Source organism: Triturus cristatus, chromosome 9 (genome assembly GCF_964204655.1).
Source record: "Triturus cristatus chromosome 9, aTriCri1.1, whole genome shotgun sequence".
Lineage (NCBI taxonomy): Eukaryota > Metazoa > Chordata > Amphibia > Caudata > Salamandridae > Triturus > Triturus cristatus.
This window is the reverse complement of record NC_140592.1, coordinates 1,171,748,655-1,171,769,428: the sequence shown is the minus strand read 5'-3', so window position 1 is coordinate 1,171,769,428 and position 20,774 is coordinate 1,171,748,655. Positions and strand designations below refer to the sequence as shown.

Genomic DNA, 20,774 nt, shown 5'->3' with positions numbered 1-20,774 from the left:
AGCTGACTCAATAATGTGGGGAGAGCAGTTGAAGGCTGTAAGATGTTTCAACAAGAGGTCGATCTTGGGAGTGTGATTATGAAGAATGAATTCACCAAAGTGGATGTTAGCAGTATTTCGGCCACAGGAAACTGATCAGAGAAGCAGATGAGGAACAAGATTTGGGAAAAGCAGGAAAATATGATACAGCCAATTCAAATGGAGGAAAAGTAAGTGGGACACACGTGAACCAATGAAAAGCCAGGAAAAAGAGGGGGTGGGATGCAAGCACCTTTTGAGTTTCAGTTAAAAACAATAGATTTCACAAGCACATCCAGGCACTGTGCAGGCAAAAACTAAAAAGTTAAGTCTTGGCCAACCGGAATTGGCACTTCTTTTAGATGGATGTGCAGAGTAAGAGAACTAATGGCTGAACTAGACTGACTCATTTCTCCATGCTGTATAGTGTAGTGGGTGAAAGCAAACTGTAAAAGACAGATATCAAGGGGGTGTGTGGTGTGGTGTGGTGTGTGTTTTTTCTGCTTTCATGGTCACCCCCACTTTTTGCTGGTGTCATTATGTTTTACTGACTAGTGTGAATGAGATCCTGCTAATCTCTGTGCTTCTTACCTAAATTGGACATGGTGAGTACTTAGATACACTCCAGATTGGCTACTGGTGTACCCTTGTAAGTCCCTACTATATGGTACTAAGGTACCCAGGGCATAGGTACACCAAGGGTCTACCATGGGCTAAAGCATGTATTATGCAACCATTAGAGACCACTCAAATTGTGACTACAGGCCTGCCATTGCAGCCAGTGTAAGCTGATGCTAGCAACCCTTACGACAGATATATGTTTCCTTATATCTGAGGTCACTGCACATAAAACCTAAGTCACCCCTAAGGCATGCCTTTCAATCCTGAAGGCAGGGTGGTCGTTATAAGTGTGAGGGTGCTCCTGCATAAGCAGGACACAGCTACGGCCCTCAGAGTCTATTCTCCCAGGTTGCAAGTGCATCGGCCATTATGATATATAGAGTGTCCGTGTGTCAATACGCGATGACCACCTCTAAACTGGCTGTAAAGAACCCTGTCGTGTTTGGTATCAAACATGTTGGAATCATACCACCACACCATAATGTAAAGCTCCTCCAGGAGTCCCTCAGTGCTCCCGGTACCAGTCTTCTAGACCTGGACAGCAAACTATGGTTGCTGCAGGCCAGAAACATGATTCTGCCCTCCTGCTGCTGAGCCAAGCTTGAGCACAGGAAGGCAGGACAATAGGTGTCCTGTGACAAGGAGGTGCAACTACCTCCCAGACAGGACTTAGTGTATTGGGACAGGGTGAGGGTGCTTGCCAGCACCACTTGACTGCTTTGAAGGGCACATTTGGTGCCCTCTTTGCATACTCCAGTTGAAACCAGTTCAGGGATCCCTTGGCTTCTGCTCTGGTGCAAAATTGGACAGAGGACATAGGAGTATCCTCCCCACTGTTCAGCCCCTCCTCTGGGAGGGACCTCTGAATCGTTCCAACCCTTTTCTTAAGAGTACTTAATGGATTACTTGTGGGTCGGTTCCTAGATTCGTTGTGGGACAAGATTCAGATTTAAAACCACTTCAACTTCAACTGTCTGGGCACTCTGGACTTCTCTGGACTTCGCTTTGGGAACCGAGACTGCAACTGGGAAGACTTCTGCTGCTCCTGGTCTTGTCGTCAAGCAATTCTTCTGACAATGTCTGTACCTGCGCTCCATATTGGTTCCTCACAAGGCCCGTGGACATCCAAGACACCTGAAGGAATCTTCCTTAGAGCGAAGGAGTCACTTCCCTGAAACTGCAGGCACCACAAAAAAGATGACTGTTCTGCTATTCCTGAGCTCCTATGGGCTCCGAAAGGTTCAGCAATACAGATGGTGGTTCTGCAACTCCCTCGAGGCCTGCCCTGTCCTCAAAATAAATCTGAAGTCAGTATCCCTCATCGGCACCACTGGAGCATCACCACTGTGCACCGCGTCGACTTGCCATTGTCGAAGCTTGCTGACTCTCTCCTCCAGAGATCTTCAGGCTCCAAGAAGCTATAGCCTCAAGCATCTCCTGCAGTAAAGATCTTCGCCTGCACCGCATCTTCTGCACCGTGAGCCTTCATCCTTTGGTGAGCTGTTCGAGGTCCTCTTGCGACTGCTGTGCCTTCGGCCTGTGGGTCCTCTTGAGGGTCTTCCTTGGCTCCAGTGGGCTCCCCTGCTTGCTTGGTGCCTACTCTGACTTACCTGCTCATGGTGAGCCACTTGAACCTTGCTGGTCCAGACTCTGCACCTTTTTCGAAGACTATATTGGTTGCTGCTGCCAAGACTTGCTAGGGCCCCTGCCGGACACTCACTCCTTGGCTCTTGACATCCAACGTGGGACAGCTCGTGAGCAGCTCCTGGTCTTCCTCAGCATTGCCTGGTCTGTGCAGCTGCAACTTCAAGGGCACAGTCAACTCTACTGCATTCCAGACATCGTGGGCATTCGTCTCTCGTGCCTCCTGGTCACTCCTGAGTGGCATAGACTCTGTCCAATCTGCTTGCAGGTACCTCTCATCTGGCTTCCCTGGTGTAGGTATCCTGGTTCCTGGGGTATCCACGGATGGGGTGACACTCCAACCTTCCATCTTCCACAGGGTTTCTTCAGGGTCCACTGGGAAGGGTCCTTCTTTAAAACTGCAACCGTGACTTACCCATTGACTTGAATTGAGCACGCGGTCGTCTTCCCACTCTGCACACGACCTCTGTGGGATTCCTAGATACTCACTTTGGGGGGTTCCTTGGGTCCCCGACTCTTCTATATACTAAGCCAGCCTCCTATATTGTATGTATGTATATTATATATATTCCAAATCGCCATTTTCATACTTTCCCCGGGCGCTTTCTCCGGTGCCTGTGGTTTGGCGTGTGGTGTCCAAAAAAATCCAAACACAAATTGGTACCACGTCACGCTCCCCAATAATCCACAGGTCTCCTCGCAGTGTGTTCAAAATGCGTTTTTTATTCAAGAATATAGAACACGAGTTAGCATCTTCCCCAAAGCGTTTTCGGAGATCGGAGTCTCCTTGATCACAGGTATGGGTGTGACACCAATTCAACCAATTAATATGCACCTTTGCGAAAAAAATCATGCAGGTAGAAAGAGGACTATATTGGTCTGAGAGTCTTTTCAAAAAACAGTGTTTGTTTTGGGCATAATTTTTACACAAAGGAAATACACTAGTTTTTAAATATCCACTCATTAAGATGCATGGTGGTTAAAAATGCATCACCATACTCAGAATTCAAACAAAATTAACATAAACAATGTATGCCTCAAATCAGACTTAGTAATGTAATGTCTGGATTTTGCACGAATACGAACTTAATATGGAATGGACCAAAGGAAACTGCGGTCGATTTAGTGAGAGAGCTTAATGAGAACAATCTGAATTTGTCCTTTACTAGCAATTTAAACAAACAGGTAATATAGTTTCTGGATCTGCATTGTGTGCATTTCCTCTGTGTAAAAATGGTGCCCAAAACAAACACTGTTTTTTGGAAGACTTGGTGTCACACCCATACCCATGATCATGGAGACGCCGATCACCAAAACGCGTTGGGGAAGATGTTAACTCGTGTTGTATATTCTCGAAAAAAATCCATATTTCAAATACACTACGAGGAGACCTGTGGATTATTGGGGAGAACGACGCGGCACTAATTTGTTTTTGTTTGTTCATTGTTTTTGATTACATGAGGCTGCTGAGACAACTAAAGTTGTATCTATACCAGACTTCAAAATGTGTCACTCTTCTATTGAAGTGCATTATCTTATATTGTTTCCCAAGCTCCTTTACACCGGTCACATACTCTTCCATCAATGTGCAGCTCTCCAGCATGGTTTAATACAAATATACACTCAAATAAACAACATTGTGCACTTGTCTAGGGCTCACATCTTACTCTTGTGTTTTACTGTGATGATCAGGACTTAGGTACTATTTCAAATGACTAGTCAAGGCACATGCAGCAAAAGCAATAATGTATTTGTTATAAAGAAATGAAAGAGAAAGGAGGCTGCCAAAACTGAAATTGAAAACTGATGTTGTTTTATTCAAAACAAGGCCACTGGGAGCATGCTGGTCACTCTGGAATTAAACCAGCAATGTAAGGAGGGCCATGATGACTACAAGCTACGAATAAGAAAGTGTTTTATTTTCTGAATAGCATCACCACAGCACATATCCCTAAGCATGGAGTTCTGTAATAACAAAAAAAAAAGAAATTTGGTTAAGATGGAGCCCAGGATTGTACTCATATATAAAAATGGAGATTTCTCGTAATGAAAATACTAGAAGCGGTTACATTTTTAAAGAGGAACAGAGTAACAATTGCTACTACGGTACAAAGAAATTGAGCACTGTCCTCCTTCTGTTACTGCTTGTCATGCAGATGACTACGAAACATTTCTGAATCTTTTGAGTCACAGCAATAGGCATGCTAAGACTAGGGGTGTGCAGAATGTAAATGTGGACCCTCACAAAGAGGTCAAGGCTTCCCAACTTTGTGAGAGGTGATGTTTTGCATTACACAGAACGTAGTACATACAACCTGAAATCCCATGGGCCATTCATCTGCAGGGACTTGTTTTCCCTGTGGTCACTCAAGGCTGCCACCTAAAGAGTTGTATACTTCTGTATCGATGTCCTACTTCCACCGACTTGCTCCCGAAATCCTGTTTAGGTTTTCCAGCAGAGAAATGGTTAACAGGCACCAAATTGAAACTTCCTGTGGAGCCACCTGCAGGAAGATTGGTGACTGCTGTAGGTGTTTCAGTGGACTAACTTTTACCTACAGAAGAATATGGTACTGGAATCAAAAGAGCGAGACAGTGAGTCTAAGAAACCGATGCTTGCTGCAAATGTCAAGTACAAGTGCAAATGGCAAGATACCAGTTTCAGAAGAAGATGAAAGGTGCCGCTGCAAAACAAAGATCTAACAACCACAGAGGTGAAGACAGAGCTGCCGCCCGATGAATACGAGGAGGACAGTGGTTTCCCAAGAATGGTGCCTGATGGAAAATCTTTATGAGAAAAGAGCATATGGGATCTATTAGTTGAACAAGTGACTAAAGCTGCAGATGGTACAGAAAACACATGAGCATGTATCAGGGGAAGCATTAGAAGTTGATCAGGTGTTGCATAAATATTGTAGCACTGCAGACACCAATCTGGCAAGAAATTTGGCCTTGATGTGGGAGTAAGGCATGCTTACCCATCCGGCTCTGCAAAATACCGGGGTACCGACAGACAGGGCGGGGCCTCATTTCTCTGAGCGGATGCCAGGTGAGGGGAGGAGTGCTCCCGTACTTGGACGGGATTTGAAAGAAAAACTCCTGAGAAATTCAAGGAGAATATTTGGAAAATCCTCACTTTAAGTAGGTTGTATTATTTACTTCACTGGTGTGCTTGATTTTTTTGGATCACACTAAAATACACAGCAGTAGCATAAGTTCTTTAAGGTCCTGACGAAAGCCTGATTATCATTTAATCTTTAGGCTGAAACATGTAGACCCTCCCTTGTTGGACTTGAGCAGTTATTTTTTCAAAACTGCTTCTACACTGGTTTTTATTTTGTCACTCGGACAGATACTATTAAAGCATTTTTTCTGTCCCAGTAGATGATTTTAACTATTTCACTTTTCATTCGCACTGCTTCCATCACCACCACTAATATACAAGATAGATACATTAAAGAATTAGGGCAGACACCACATCTTAGATGGATAGAGAGGTCTCGTTTGCCTACTTAGTCTGTAGCCCTGATTCATTGAAGGGTACAGCAAGGGCTATCTAATCCCAAATGAAGTGGGCTGCTAACATGGTGGCTGATGGGATTTATTACTAATGTGAAAGTGCTCTACTTGCTATATCCTGTATTTTTGACCCTAGGTTTCCTCGTTGTTGTTATAGTTCCCAAGAATGGTGCGTGATGGAAAATCTTTATGAGACAAGAGAAAATGGGATCCAATAGTTGAACAATTGACTAAAGCTGCAGATGGTAGAGAAAACCCATGTGCAAAGTATCAGGGGAAGCATTAGAAGTTGATCAGGTGGTGCATAAATATTGGAGCACTGCAGACACCAATCTGGCAAGAAGTTTGGCCTTGATGTGGGAGTAAGGAATGCTGGCTGTGCGTATGGTGCTAAGCATAACATGGAGGAATACCAGCTGCAGAAGTATAGTTATGTGGTCCTGTGTCACCGGCAATGTTCTCTGCCTTTCCCAGAGAAAAATATTGTTAATTCCTCCACTGTTCTGGACGCAACAGGAGTTGTTGCTTCAATAGACGTGCGCAAAATCCTCTGCATAATTTTAGGCCTTGCCTTTGAGCCAGCTTTAGCTGTGTGGTCACTATTTTTTTACCCAAAAAATCATACATTATATATATGCAGAAAGTGGCTTTTGGTCAGTGGGTTTATCCACTGGTTTGTTAAAACGTCATTCACATTTTACTTCCGCCCACTTTCAGAATACTGCAAAGTATATCTAGTCTACCATTAAAGTCAACAGGTGACCCTGTGTCCCCTCGGAACCTGGGTATTGGTTGTTATAGTCTACAAAAATGGTCAGTCAGGTAGAAAATAATTCCTTTAGAGTAATTGAAATTTTCAAATAGCAAATTGTTCTTTATCTAAAACACACACCAAAAGCTTATTAGATTGGAGTATATATTTTACTTTTAAATATCTATTTTCGTCAATCAACAGTCTGTCGTACAAAAGGTATAAACGATGTGAACAGTTAATTATTGACTGATGTGACATGTGGTGAAAAATGTGAACAAACTGTCAGCCAAAACATAAACACATGAATGACAAAACATGATAAAAACAATATACATATATCTCTGTCCAGATATTTAGTTCAAACAGTAACCCAAAATATAAAAATGTTATGGTTACAATGACTATGGACATGAGTCAGTGGTACGTCGATGCTTCGACCAAAGTGTCTGTACTATAGGGTTATCACATAGGGTCTTCTTCAGGACAAAAATAGTGTGACACCCTAAATGAAACAAGCATTGAAAATGCAATAGGTCTCACCCTCGTTTAAGTTAAAGCAATTCTGTTTGTAATTAGGTGGCTTTTTAGCTTTGCTTTTATTAGTGTTTTTCAAACTTTCATGTACATAACATGCATATGTATTCGTATATGTATATGTGTGCATGCATTTATATTTCTATTTATATAGATATGCAGATTATATATATATGTATGTGTATATATGTATATACACATACATATATATAAATGCATATGCATATATATATGTGCACATATGTGCGCGTAGAGAGAGGTAGAGGTATAGAGGTGGAGGTGTAGAGGTAGAGAGGTAGAGGTAGAGAGGTAGAGAGTAGTAGAGAGAGAGGTAGAGAGTAGTAGAGAGTGAGTGAGTAGTAGAGTGCAAGTAGTAGAGAGTAGAGAGTAGTAGAGTAGAGAATAGTACAGAGTGAGTAGTAGAGAGTAGTAGAGTGTCAGTAGTAGAGAGTGAGTAGTAGAGTGGGAGTAGTAGAGTGGGAGTAGTAGAGTGGGAGTAGTAGAGTGGGAGTAGTAGAGTGGGAGTAGTAGAGTGAGTAGTAGAGTGGGAGTAGTAGAGTGGTAGAGAGTGAGTAGTAGAGAGTGAGTAGTAGAGAGTGAGTAGTAGAGTAGTAGAGAGTGAGTAGTAGAGAGTAGTCGAGAGTAGTAAAGAGTGAGTAATAGAGAGTAATAGAGAGTAATAGAGAGTAGTAGAGAGTAGTAAAGAGCGAGTAGTAGAGAGCGAGTAGTAGAGAGCGAGTAGTAGAGAGCGAGTAGTAGAGAGCGAGTAGCCGAGAGTAGTAGAGTGAGTAGAGAGTGAGTAGTAGAGAGTGAGTAGAAGAGAGTGAGTAGTAGAGAGTGAGTAGTAGAGAGAGTAGACAGTGAGTAGTAGAGTGAGTAGTAGAGAGCGAGTAGTAGAGAGCGAGTAGTAGAGAGCGAGTAGTAGAGAGCGAGTAGTAGAGAGCGAGTAGTAGAGAGCGAGTAGAAGAGTAGTAGAGAGCGAGTAGTAGAGAGTGAGTAGCAGAGAGTAGTAGAGTAGTAGAGAGTAGTAGAGAGAGAGTAGAGTAGTAGAGAGTAGTAGAGAGAGAGTAGTAGAGAGTGAGTAGTAGAAAGTAATAGTGTAGCAGAGAGTGAGTAGCAGAGAGTGAGTAGCAGAGAGTGAGTAGTACAGTGAGTAGTAGAGAGTGAGTAGTAGAGAGCAGTAGAGAGCGAGTAGTGGAGTAGTAGAGAGCGAGTAGTAGAGAGTGAGTAGTAGAGAGAGCGTAGCAGAGAGTGAGTAGCAGAGAGTGAGTAGCAGAGAGTGAGTAGTAGAGTAGTAGAGAGTGAGTAGTAGAGAGTATTAGAGCGTGAGTAGTAGAGAGTGAGTAGTATAGTGAGTAGAGAGTAGTAGTAGAGAATAGTAGTAGAGTAGTAGAGAGTGAGTAGTAGAGTAGTAGAGAGCGAGTAGTAGAGTGAGTAGAGTAGTAGTAGAGAGTAGTAGTAGAGAGTAGGAGTAGTAGAGTGAGTAGTAGAGAGTGAGTAGTAGAGAGCGAGTAGTAGAGAGCGAGTAGCAGAGTAGTAGTAGAGAGTAGTATAGTAGGGAGTGAGTAGTAGAGAGTAGTAGTAGTGAGTAGTAGAGTGTGTGTAGTAGAGAGTTGTAGAGAGCGAGTAGTAAAGTGAGTAGTAGAGAGGAGGAGTAGAGAGTGAGTAGTAGAGAGTAGTAGAGTAGTAGAGAGCGAGTAGCAGAGAGTAGTAGAGAGTGAGTAGTAAAGAGAGTAGTAGAGTAGCAGAGTAGAGAGTAGTAGAGAGTGAGTAGCAGAGAGAGAGTAATAGAGAGTAGCAGAGAGTGGGTAGTAGAGAGTAGTAGAGAGTAGAAGAGAGTGAGTAGTAGAGAGTGAGAAGAAGAGTGAGTAGTAGCGAGTGAGTAGTAGAGAGTAGTAGAGAGTGAGTAGTAGAGAGTGAGTAGTAGAGAGTGAGTAGTAGAGAGTGAGAAGTAGAGTGAGTAGTAGTAGAGAGTGAGTAGTAGAGTGAGTAGCAGAGAGTAGTAGTAGAGAATAGTAAAGAGTAGTAGAGAGTAGGCGAGTAGTAGAGTGAGTAGTAGAGAGTGAGTAGTAGAGTGAGTAGTAGAGAGTAGTAGAGAGTAGTAGAGGGTAGTAGAGGGTAGTAGAGAGTGAGTAGTAGAGAGTGAGTAGTAGAGAGTGAGCAGCTCTACTGACCTGGTTTCTCTGGCTCTACAGCAGCTCCGCTGACCTGATTTCTCTGGCTCTAAAGCAGCTCTGCTGACCTGGTTCTCTGGCTCTAAAGCAGCTCTGCTGACCTGGTTCTATGGCTCTAAAGCACCTCTGCTGACCTGGTTCTATGGCTCTGGAGCAGCTCTGCTGACCTGGTTCTCTGGCTCTAGAGCAGCTCTGCTGACCTGGTTCCTTGGCTCTAGAGCAGCTCTGCTGACCTGGTTCTCTGCCTCTAAAGCAGCTCTGCTGACCTGGTTCTCTGCCTCTTAAGCAGCTCTGCTGACCTGGTTCTCTGCCTCTAGAGCAGATCTGCTGACCTGGGTCTCTGGCTCCAAGGCAGCTCTGCTAACCTGGGTCTCTGGTTCTAAGGCAGCTCTGCTGACCTGGGTCTCTGGCTCTAAGGCAGCTCTGCTGACCTGGGTCTCTGACTCTAAGGCAGCTCTGCTGACCTGCTTATTGGGCTCTAGAGCAGCTCTGCTGACCTGGTTCTCTGGCTCTACAATGGCTCTGCTGACCTGGTTCTCTGTCTCTAAAGCAGCTCTGCTGACCTGGTTTCTCTGGCTTTACAGCAGTTCTGCTGACCTGGTTCTATGGCTCTACAACGGCTCTGCTGACCTGGTTCTTCGGCTCTAAAGCAGCTCTGCTGACCTGGTTCTCTGGCTCTAAAGCAGCTCTGCAGACCCGGTTCTCTGGCTCTAAAGCAGCTCTGCTGACCTGGTTCTCTGGCTCTAAAGCAGCTCTGCTGACCTGGTTCTCTGGCTCTAAAGCAGCTCTGCTGACCTGGTTCTCTGCCTCTAGAGCAGCTCTGCTGACCTGGTTCTCTGCCTCTAGAGCAGCTCTGCTGACCTGGTTCTTAGGCTCTAAAGCAGCTCTGCTGACCTAGTTATCTGGCTCTAGAGGCTCTGCCATCCAAACATATCTCTGTAGTCCAACCCCGCCACACACGTAATATACTCCTTGTAGTAGTGAGTCAATTTCCCTCTCTCTGTAGTAAGGAATATCCAGCCACTTGGTAAATCCAGAGTATTCTTTATTCGTGGCAAAAATGAACATGAACAGCCAACACGTGTTTCACCCCTTTGGCACGATTTTGGCCAGGGCTTTCTCAAGGCTGTACGTGAGGAAAAGAAAAAGAACAAGAAAAATGAGTCCAAAAGGAAAGGAGTTTTATTAAGAAGAAGGAGTTTTTTTTAAAACACCCTGTGAAGACTTCGAAAAATAAGGTTGAGTATGTGATGTTTAAGAACCCGTATCCATAGATAGATGCCGATGTGACGCATTCCTTTCGAATTATTGTGAACAGGTTAGTATTGTTTGGTTCTCCTCATCGATTAGAGGGTATTGGGCTTGGTAGTAGTAAGTACGTTGGATTAGTTGCATACAATTCTGATAGAAAATCACGCATAGAATGAAGTGGCAACATATGCAGGGAGAGAGTTACTACACCAGAGAAGATTAGTAAAGGTTGGTGAGGTATGGGGTCAAATGCAAGATGCAAGATTGAGATGGATAGATAAGGTCAAGTTTATACCTTAGAATTTAGCTCAGAACAGTTTCCCGTATGCTTCATCTCATTTTTTCAAAGGTTACTGTACAATACAGGTAAACCAGCCTCTGCACAAAATAATATATATATGTGTAGTAGCAGGATAAGAACAGGGGAACATAGTAGAAAAGGAGGAAGGGGAAAACATTTTTATGAAAGAACCAATCAGTACAAGAACCGCCCGGTGTTTGGTGGTCAGATATTAGGCTATGCATAGGCATTGTAACGATCGTAATTGCGTTATTAGTCACATCTCTTAAGGTTATTCCAATAGTTCAATCCAGAGAGCCCAACAACAAACGATTTGGGAGATAAGGATTTTTGTATTTATTCTCCAGTTATGGAGAGTAAACAAACTCGTTTAGATGACATGGCGTAAGCCCATGGAGAGGGTTACGAAACATGCAGGGGACCCAGGCTTAAGCTATGCGGTTTTAAAGAAACGTCTCCATAAGGCTAGTTACTTACGGTCAGGCTTGAGGATCGGGATCTAGAAGGGATTCCCGTCACGAATATTCTTCGAGGCGGTATATTCGCGTTATGGTCCGCGGCCATCTTAAAGGAGTTAGTGCGGCCGGTCACGTGTCTGTTGCGTTAGAGAAAGTTATTTCAGCGCCATCTTGTAGTGCGGTCGTATTTGCAAGAAAGGTTCCATAACTAAAGTGTGAATTATGTATTGAAGTCAAAAGGATAAAGGCTACAACTTTTTTATCCCACTATTAGTTTCTCATCGTCCTAACTTCGCTTTTAGATTTGCGCGACCGGCTATAGAGAATTGCTTAGTTGGTCAGCGCCATCTTGTAATGTGGTCATAAGAGTTGAAGACTACAAATATTACATTTCATTGAGTTGGTTTCTCATCATCCTAGTTTCGATTATAAAGTTTGGGCGGCCGGCTGAGGGGGATTAATTGGTTAGTTATAATACTTTCTATTTGTTGATCCCCACACCATCTTAGTATGGGGATGAGGCGGCCGACTGGAGAGACTTGCATTAGTCATCATGTTCCTTAATACTGCTAGTTTGTTAGAGCCACCGGCGCCATCTTGGTATGAAGACGGAGCAATATAAATTTAGGCAAGTTGTTGGTATGTGGTCTATAAGTCATGGGGACAATTACTACGTGTGCAGAGGATTTTTAGGTCCTTATAATTTATTGGATATGCATCCCTGTTAGATTGTAATTATATAGTTTGTTTAGTTTATTTACGTGTTCTTGAGTGGGAAGAAACTTTTAGACAAATATGGAGCCGATTGCTCACTTTGATTACGGGATTAAATGTAGGGCCAGTCAGGAGAAATTAAAGTGATTATAGCTTTCAGTTCGTAGAAAAAGCTAAAAGAGAGGAGGAGCAGGGGAATGTTTGTCTGAGATTTAGACAGAATTATATACATACACATTAATATCATAAACATTATATCATAAGCAGTACATCATCCAGTTTTGACTTTACAGTAGCACTATGATGTGGCAAGGTTAGATGGTAGTTCCCTTCGACCTTTGAAGTTCGTCTTTCATTTGGTTCCCAGACATGTAGATTGGTGTATCTTACAGCCAATGGTGCCACTCTTGATCTTTGTTGAGACCAGACTCTACGGTCCCATAACGAATTATATAGGAACTTTCCTTCTGTCTCAAACGCTGTTCCAGATTGCCTCCTCTGTCATGTTGTCTGATTTTTTCTAGACCACAGAAGACAAAGTTCCGATTATGTTCGTGGTACAAATTAAAATGTTCAACTAGAGGTTGTCTGTCGTCTGTTTTATGGATATTGCGATAGTGTTCCTGTATTCGTTTTTTGAGTGGGCGAGTTGTACTCCCTATGTAATGTTTCCCACATGGACATGTGATTAAGTAGATCACATAGGTGCTCTCACAGTTGATGAAGTCATTGATAACGATAGTATGTCCATTTATCCTTGTTTGTTGTAGTTTTGATTGGCCTAATTTACATATCGAGCAGTTAGAACAAGTGTAGAATCCATATGGTCTCTGTAGGAAAGATGCCGTTTTGTGTTTAGGTTCAAAATATGACGAACATAATGAGTCTCGTAAGTTTTTGCTTCTCTTGAAGCTGAGTTGAGGTTGGTCTTTTACTGCGGGTCTGACTGTTGGGTTGAGTGTTAGTAAGTTCCAATGTTTTTTGAGCACCTTGCGTATGTGGTGATGACCATTATGAAAAGGGGTAAGAAAACGTATGATGGATTCCGTCTCCTTCTTTTTCCTGTTTTGGAGGAGATTATTTCTGTCCAGGTGGGAGACTTGTTGTTGGATATTTCTAAGGGAGCAGCTATTATATCCTCGTTGGGTGAGTCTTGATGTAATGTCTCTTGAGTGTGTTTCAAATCCTTGGTCTGAACTGCAGTTGATTCTGGCCCTACGAAACTCTCCTGATGGTATGTTTTTGATAGTATGTTGAGGATGACTGCTGGTCGCGTGTAGGATGGAGTTAGCAGCCGTGGACTTACGGTGAAACTGTGTTAGTAAGAGGTTGTCTTCAACAGATATTTTTAAGTCCAAGAACTCTATTTCGCTTTTAGATATGGTAAAGGTAACATTGATGTCCCATTGATTTGGTGTCAGAGTTCTGATGAAGTTGAATAGATGTTGTTCAGATCCTTGCCATATTAAAAGCATGTCATCAATGTATCTGCCCCACATTACTATGTTCTCAGAGTAATTTGGTTTGTTGTCATTCCAGATCCAGTGGCGCTCTACTTCGCCCATAAAGATACAGGCGTATGGTGGAGCAAATTTTGCCCCCATCGCTGTACCTTGGGTCTGTAGGTAATAGGTTCCATTGAATAGAAAAAAGTTATTGTATAGGCAGAATTCCAGGAATTCCAAAATCATGTTATTTCTCGCAGTAAAGTGTACAGATCTTCCTAAGAGGCATTTCCTTACTGCCGCTATACCATCAGGATGTCGGATTGACGTGTATAGACTGACAACATCAATGGTTGAGAGAAGATAGTCTGATTGCCATGTAATATATTTGAGCTTCTGTAGTACATCCTTGGTATCACGAATGAATGAGGGAAGATCTCTCATGAACGGCTGTAGTTCTTCATCGATGTATGCCCCAATCCTGGAGCAAATAGAATCGATACCTGCAATGATGGGTCTTCCTTTCGGAGGTGTACCTGGTTTGTGGACTTTAGGCAGAAGGTATAAAGTCGGAGTTACAGGGGTCTCTATAAAAAGAAGTTGTTTTTCTGCTAAAGTAAGCAGGCCATTATCATACCATTTGTTCAGTAGGCACAGCAATTTATTTTGTATTTCTTTAGTCGGGTTATTGGTGAGTTTGGTGTAGCAGACAGGGTCTCCCAATTGGCGTTCAGCTTCTTGAAGGTAATCAGGTGTATTAAGGATGACAATGTTACCTCCTATGTCTGCTTCCTTGATGATTAATGATGGATCATTTTTAAGTTCCAATAGTGCTTGTTTTTCTTTCCGCGTTATGTTATGTGTGAGATATTTTTGTTTAGCCAGATATTTGTGATGTTCAGATACCAGGTCATTGTTAACTGCCGAGAAAAAGGTATCTATTGAGTTACCAGCTGGTAGAATTGGCGTGAATTGTGATTTGCCTCTGAGCGCTGTATTTTTGCAGTAAAAGATGTCTATATCCAGTTCTTCTGCCGTAGTTGTAAGAGATTCCAAATCATCTGTTGGGGCATCCGTGGACAGGTGGGTTAATAAATTGATGTCTTCTAAGTCTTTAGCTGAAAGATGACTTGTGATGTTGGGGTGACCTGTTTGTCTCGGTTGTTGGGTTCCATCCGAAAAGAAAGAGTATAATTTCAATCTCCGAGTGAATTTGTATAGATCCACTTGAGTCTGTACCAAGTCCCAACTAGATGTGGGACAGAACGATAGGCCCTTGTTTAATATTTGATGATGGATTGGGGTTAGGGTCTTGTTTGAGAGATTAACCACTAAGTTGCATGGTGTTACTTCTGTTCTGGTGGTCCCGACTTTATCAGTTCTTTGCTTCTATACTCGTCAGCTCATCATAATGCGCAAATGAATAGATTGCTTTAAAAAGCTAAACACAGCTAAACACCAGAGATATAAGGTGCGTTGATGATGCAGCAGAATTCCACATTTTGCGAGGGTGGGGGGGCTGAAGCAGGAGAGGCTGTCAGCGGCCATTACAAGTGTGTGGACGGCGCTGCAAATTAGAAAAAAAAAGTGCTTCGAGTCCTTTGCAGGAATTAGTGTAAATCCGCCCGTAAACGATCCAATCCAAGTGGCCGTGCCTAAAAGGAGACAGGGTGGCAACAAGGAATGATTGGCATGCCCTCAGTGCAATCATTGCACTGCTTTAGGCCTAATCTGTGACGCAAAACGACGCGCACAAATGAAATCTGCAGGCAGAGCTGGGACAAGGCTTCTTGGAATCGTATCGATTCCAAGAAGTCCCGTATGACGAGAGCAGCGCATGCGCTACTGACGTCAGGCCGAGGCCTAAAAAGGGGGATGATTAGTCAGGCCAAGACCTAAAAAGGGGGATGATTGTTTATCTGTGTGTGCGTGAAAAATAACTCTAGATATGAAACGGGGTCATGTGGAGACTCACCGGGTAGTAGCAAAATACAGTCCTCCCATCCTGGATAGAGTGAGGTAGTGATCTTGTCAAGGCATCTAAAAATGAAGGGTGTTACTTAAGCAAGCGGCAAGGATCAGTGTAAATGTTCCAACATATGGAAAAGGAAGCCATGGGAGTGGCGCACTCACCAGGAAACACTTGGCTTGTCAAAAAGTCATCTTCAACTTGGGCAAGAAATGGATGTGGAACGCTCTCATTGTATAATCCAAGGTCTGTGCTGTCACAGCCCCCAAAGATTGAGTTGGTAGGTAAATGTGAAAATGGATTGTAAAAAACTTCAAATAAGAAAGAATTGAGCGTCAAGATTACATATTCACAAAGCCGCTAATGGAAAGGTGAACTTACCAGAAGCTCTTTAAATGGTTTGGTGAACCCTCCAGAGGGGACAACGATCTGGCTGGTTCGCAGATCAAAATGGAAAGGAGAAGGAACAGTTGTTTCTGGGATGTCTTACCCGGATTACTGGCGAGAAAAAGGGGAGATGGGACCGGCATGTGAAGGGAAACTTAATTACAAGGAAAAGGAAGGGTAGGAATGGCCATAAGTGAAAAAAATCTTATTAAAAATCGCACTGAATGCAAACAGGAACCGTCAGCTCCTGCCAGCTCGACCGGAGTGGACCGGTTTAAGAAAGCTAACAGGGCGCTGCATCAACGCGCACGTCAAGGTAGCAACGCTGGGAAACCTGCACGTCAGGATGCGTCAGCCTGTGTCATAGACCAGGGGGGGAGAAGTGTTCCTTGAGCGCCAGAGTCCCGCAGGAGGGCCGAGAATTGTTTTAAAAAAAGGTTAAACATGAAGAATGGAGGAGTGGTGCCGCAAGATCCTTCCAGTGACTGTGATTCAAGTCTTGAAAGTAAGAAAAATAGAAGGCATTGTGTACATAGATAATTCATTTACGATGCAATTACAGCAGTGTTGCACTCGAACCCACAATGACTGAAAGTTGTATTAGATAACTGAATTACATGTATATATGGAGTTAGGCATACTGCATGTACACCATGAGTGTCCAGGGTAGTCATTAACCAAATTATCATCAACAGAATAAGCAGTATATATCCAACACAAAATAAGCAAACATGTACAAATCCATATTCAAAACCAGAGCAAATATGGTGTGAAGATACATATTCAAACACAGGATGCCCCCCCAAAAATCCAATATGGATGAAAAGGTAGCAGAAACCTGATGTAACTAACTTGTATAATCATGGAGGGGCTAGAGGAGTGTCCAGTATGTAGCATACTACAAGTGGGTTGGATTATATGTAGGTCAAAATGCCTGTTTGCATGTTGATTTCCTCCAATTCGTTCAAGCCTCCTGCTACTGAGTCCAGGATGTGTATCCACCTACATTCTCTTATGTTCAGCTTTTGTTGAATGTCACCACCCCTAGGGTTACATGGAAATCTTCTCCAAGATCCACCATCTTAGGCTATCGGCTGGATGATTGCTGTCTACGAAGTGTTCTACCGAGGGTGCCCCCTGTGTTTTTCACCGAATCCTACTACAGTGTTGGAGGATACGTGTTTTCGCTTTTTGTATTGCTTGTCCCACGTATAATTTATTACATGGACATTTGATGGCATAGATGAGCAGTTTGTGTGATGTTGTAATGAGTGGGTGCAGCCAAGGTGTTGAACTTCCTTGCCCTCAATGGTCAGTTTGCATGTCTTGCAATGGCCGCATTTGAAGTGGCCGACAAGTTAAGGCAGGTTAAGCTGTTTACGGAGATCTAAGGTACTATCCTTCCCAAGAAATGAGCTAACAACATGATCTCTCACATTCTTGTCTCTTTTGAAGGCAAACATTGGGTAATCTTGTGTGTCAAATTCTGTGCCCACCAAATTCCAGTACCTGTTGACTATTTTCTTAATAGCATTGCTTTTGGTGTTGAACATAGTAACGAACACCAATTTGTTGGAAGTGTCATCTCTAGGCTTATCCTCCAGTAGGGTGTCTCTAGGGCAGTACCAGGCTCTTTTCCTAGCTCTGTGGAGAAGACCTCTGGGGTATCCTCTCTCCTTGAGCTGGGTCATTAGAATCTCTATCTCTTTGAAAAAATCAGGGCGTCTGCTACAGTTGCATCTCAACCTTAAGGAATGGGAGATCATGACATAAGTTCTTAGGGTGTTGTGAGTTGTACTCGAGAAGTGTGTTCCGCTCAGTTAGTTTTTTAAACAGGATTGTGTAAATCCTCTGTTTTTTATTTTTTGGAGTTTTATATAGCACGAACTAGACTCGAGACATCGGGTATCAGGGCGCTTTACATGAGCACCTGTTTTGTTACATGAGGACACATTCATTTTTTTACGCACGGGGAGATTGAGTGATTTGGCCAGAATCACAGGATGTTGAGCGTCGTTGCCGAGATTCAAACCCGGTTCCCCAGCTTCGAGGCCGACCGCTCCAGCCGTAAGGCTACATCCTCTCTCCTCTGTTCTGAAGGATAGATCTAGGAAACTAATGTTCTCTCTATCATAGCTCATGGTGAACTTAATGTCAGGGGACCTGCCATTAAGCCAACTAGAGAAGTCATTGAGGCTCAATTCATCCATAGTCCAGATCATTAAAACATCGTCTATATAACGTTTCCACAACGTTATAGTGTCAATGTATTTGTTATGGGGCTCCAAAATGGATCCTCACCCTGACAAAATAGGACGTCCAGTAGGGTTGTATAAATCCTTGTGAAATCCTTGTGTACTTTGGGAAGGGTATATAGATGGTGGGAGTATTTGGATTTTTCTTATTGACTAAACCAAATTCCTTATCACAGAGATAACCCTCATCCAAAACTTTCTGGGTGAGTGTAAGGATTAGTTTACGAATATCATTAGTAGGGTCTTTATTAATCTTTTGATAACTATCCTGCACAATCAGTTGTTCCTTGATCTCTTTTGTATAGTCCTTAGTGTTTTGTATCACCAAAGCCCCACACTTGTCAGCAACCTTTGGAGCAAGGTCATGATTATTTCTCAATGTGGATAAACTCTCGGCCTTGGTGATGTTGTACTTAATATAGTCCCTATTTTGCAACAGGTCCATGATTTTTTTTAGGATAACGGGTCAGCACACTTTACCCAAAAGCTTCCTTCACAAAGGTGAGTGCACTAATCCTGTACACACAATTCAGATCCACATAAAAATAGTTTTATTTCTCAATGGCAAAGCTGTTTCAAAGTGTGCTTTAATTTAGTTTTATATTCACTTTAAATATCTGCTATTTAGTTGCCTGCACTTTGGGTACCCACTTAGATTGTGATTTATTTTCTATCTCTATTTTAAAGCTACTGTAATAATGTGTTTAAGTAACTGAGTGCTTGGTTTGTTAGTGATTTATTCGTGTCTCCTTCACAAATCCTACTAATAATAATAATAAAATGCATGGCCCGACTAAAAGACTTGATATTTTGAAAACATCATCATTAGTAAAGGTGCTACCTCAGTGAATTTTAAAAAAAATTTACATTTTTTATTTACATTTTTTATTGCAAACATTTGGCAGCGACGTCTAGGTGGCAGTCTGTTTTCATTTTATTTTATGGCATAATCTTGCATTTAAAAAGAAAAACATCGCCCTAGAAGAAACCAGATCTATTGGCTTTACCAATACTTTTTAACATGGTTATTCTGCCTCGATTTCCCAAAATGACTGCAAAACAGAAATTTCACCTAGTATTTCCTGTTTTCAAATTAAATTTCCCCTTAGCTTTTTTTTTTAGCAGTCTCAACACAAAGATAGTAGTTTTTGTTCTGCTACAAGAAAGGGGAACGATTCCATTCACTTGGTACAGCCCACGTATCACACCACTCATATGAGCAGTATGGCAGGACCCAGGGGATGTTATGCTTCAGTAGAAGCTGAAAAGTATGCCCCTTTTTAGGACACTGTATGCAATGTATAAAAATAAACGCATGTATTCAAGTTATGCATTCATATTTATGCTATACAGACATGAGTCACTACTTTGTTTCAGGCAACAGACCTGTCTACTCGCACAGTATGAAATAATGGACAAATGTACATGCCTGATGTGCAATTAAATAGAAATTAAGGAATGTATATATTGATTAAGATGATATTATTTCCTAAAGTTGACATTTATATTAACGCCCAGAGAATGGATATCACATATAACAGATGAAGTTACATGAATTGTGTGAGATATGCGTTTGTTTTCTACTTCCGTTCCTACCGCTTGAAAGCACAAAGTGCCTCACCTTCCCCCCCCCCTCCCTCACACTCCCCCCCCCCTCATTAGGCAACAGATGGGTTAATGGTGTGAAGTTACCTCCGAACTTTACTGTTAAGAGAATAAAAGATAGACCCTCTTTCGCCCCCCCCCCCCGCCACTCCCACAGATACAGAGGATGCTGCCAAACGGGTGAGGAAGTGGTGGGGGGGGGGGGGGGCTTGTTTGTAAACAGCGCTGTGAAGCCACATTGGAAGCATATACCATATGGTATTTGTAAATGAAACCAGCTGCAAAATCTCATTCACAGTTGACAAGTTTCTGAGGTCTATACATGACGAGCTGCAAGAATCCAGATTTTCGATGTGAATTCTGGGACCTGTAGTCCTGGTTTTATAATGTGATAAACATGGAGGTAAAACTGGGTGGGATTTATTGGGAAAGGTGTTCTTAAGCTTATAAACGGTTACCACCCTTCTTTGTATATTTGGTGTGGGCCATTGGGTTATTTGTCCAGAATCACAGGATGCTGAGCAGAACCAGACATTCAAACCAGAATCCCAAAGTTCTAAAGTTGGCGGTTTTGGCCATTAGGTCAGATCTCCATCCCATTTGGAACTGCTTCAGGTAGGGTAGCTCCTCTGCTAATGTGGAGGAGCATCGCCTCACTTCTTCCAGAGCAGTGCAGAGGAATAAATAAAATGATAACAGGACGTTATTATCATTTTATTTTACCTGTTCCTATGTGCGGGGAGGGCGGGCTGGTCAGAGCAGGGGGCAGAGTGGTGAGCACACTTTTAGTGGGCATGATTGTTTGGCCAGCCGTCTTGGCCCGGCCAAACAGTTCTGCGCACTTTGCATCTTCCCCACCAGCCTGCATTACACAGCCTGGAGGGGAAACATGCCCAGGCACCCTGTCCCTCTCGGAGCACTGAACCACAGCGCTCAAACCAATCACAGCGCTGCATTGAAGCATTGTGATTGGCTTTGGGAACCAATCACCGTGCTGCATTGCGATTGGCGGGGGGCCTGGGTGCTTCCTGCTGCTATGGAGGAGAGGCAGCGGCTGGCGATCCGAGGAGAAGGTATGTTTTCTTTTTTTTTCTAACCACCTCCACCCGCCTTCGCCACCACCGT

General features: G+C 43.0%; 1 protein-coding gene across 3 annotated transcripts in view; it reads right to left on the bottom strand.

Moving 5' to 3' along the window:
- LOC146799575 (cytochrome c oxidase subunit 7A2-like, mitochondrial) overlaps positions 1-20,774 on the bottom strand; it is a 103,424-nt gene that overhangs the window by 71,344 nt on the left and 11,306 nt on the right. For 2 of the 3 annotated variants that reach the window (XM_085628085.1, XM_085628084.1), the window contains exon 2: positions 10,811-10,893. The exons of the other annotated variant lie outside the window; for it this stretch is intronic. In XM_085628085.1, coding sequence (XP_085484211.1) covers positions 10,811-10,849 — 39 coding nt within the window. In that variant the 5' untranslated portion in view covers positions 10,850-10,893. The remainder of the gene's footprint in view (positions 1-10,810; positions 10,894-20,774) is intronic. 3 annotated transcript variants of the gene reach the window in all.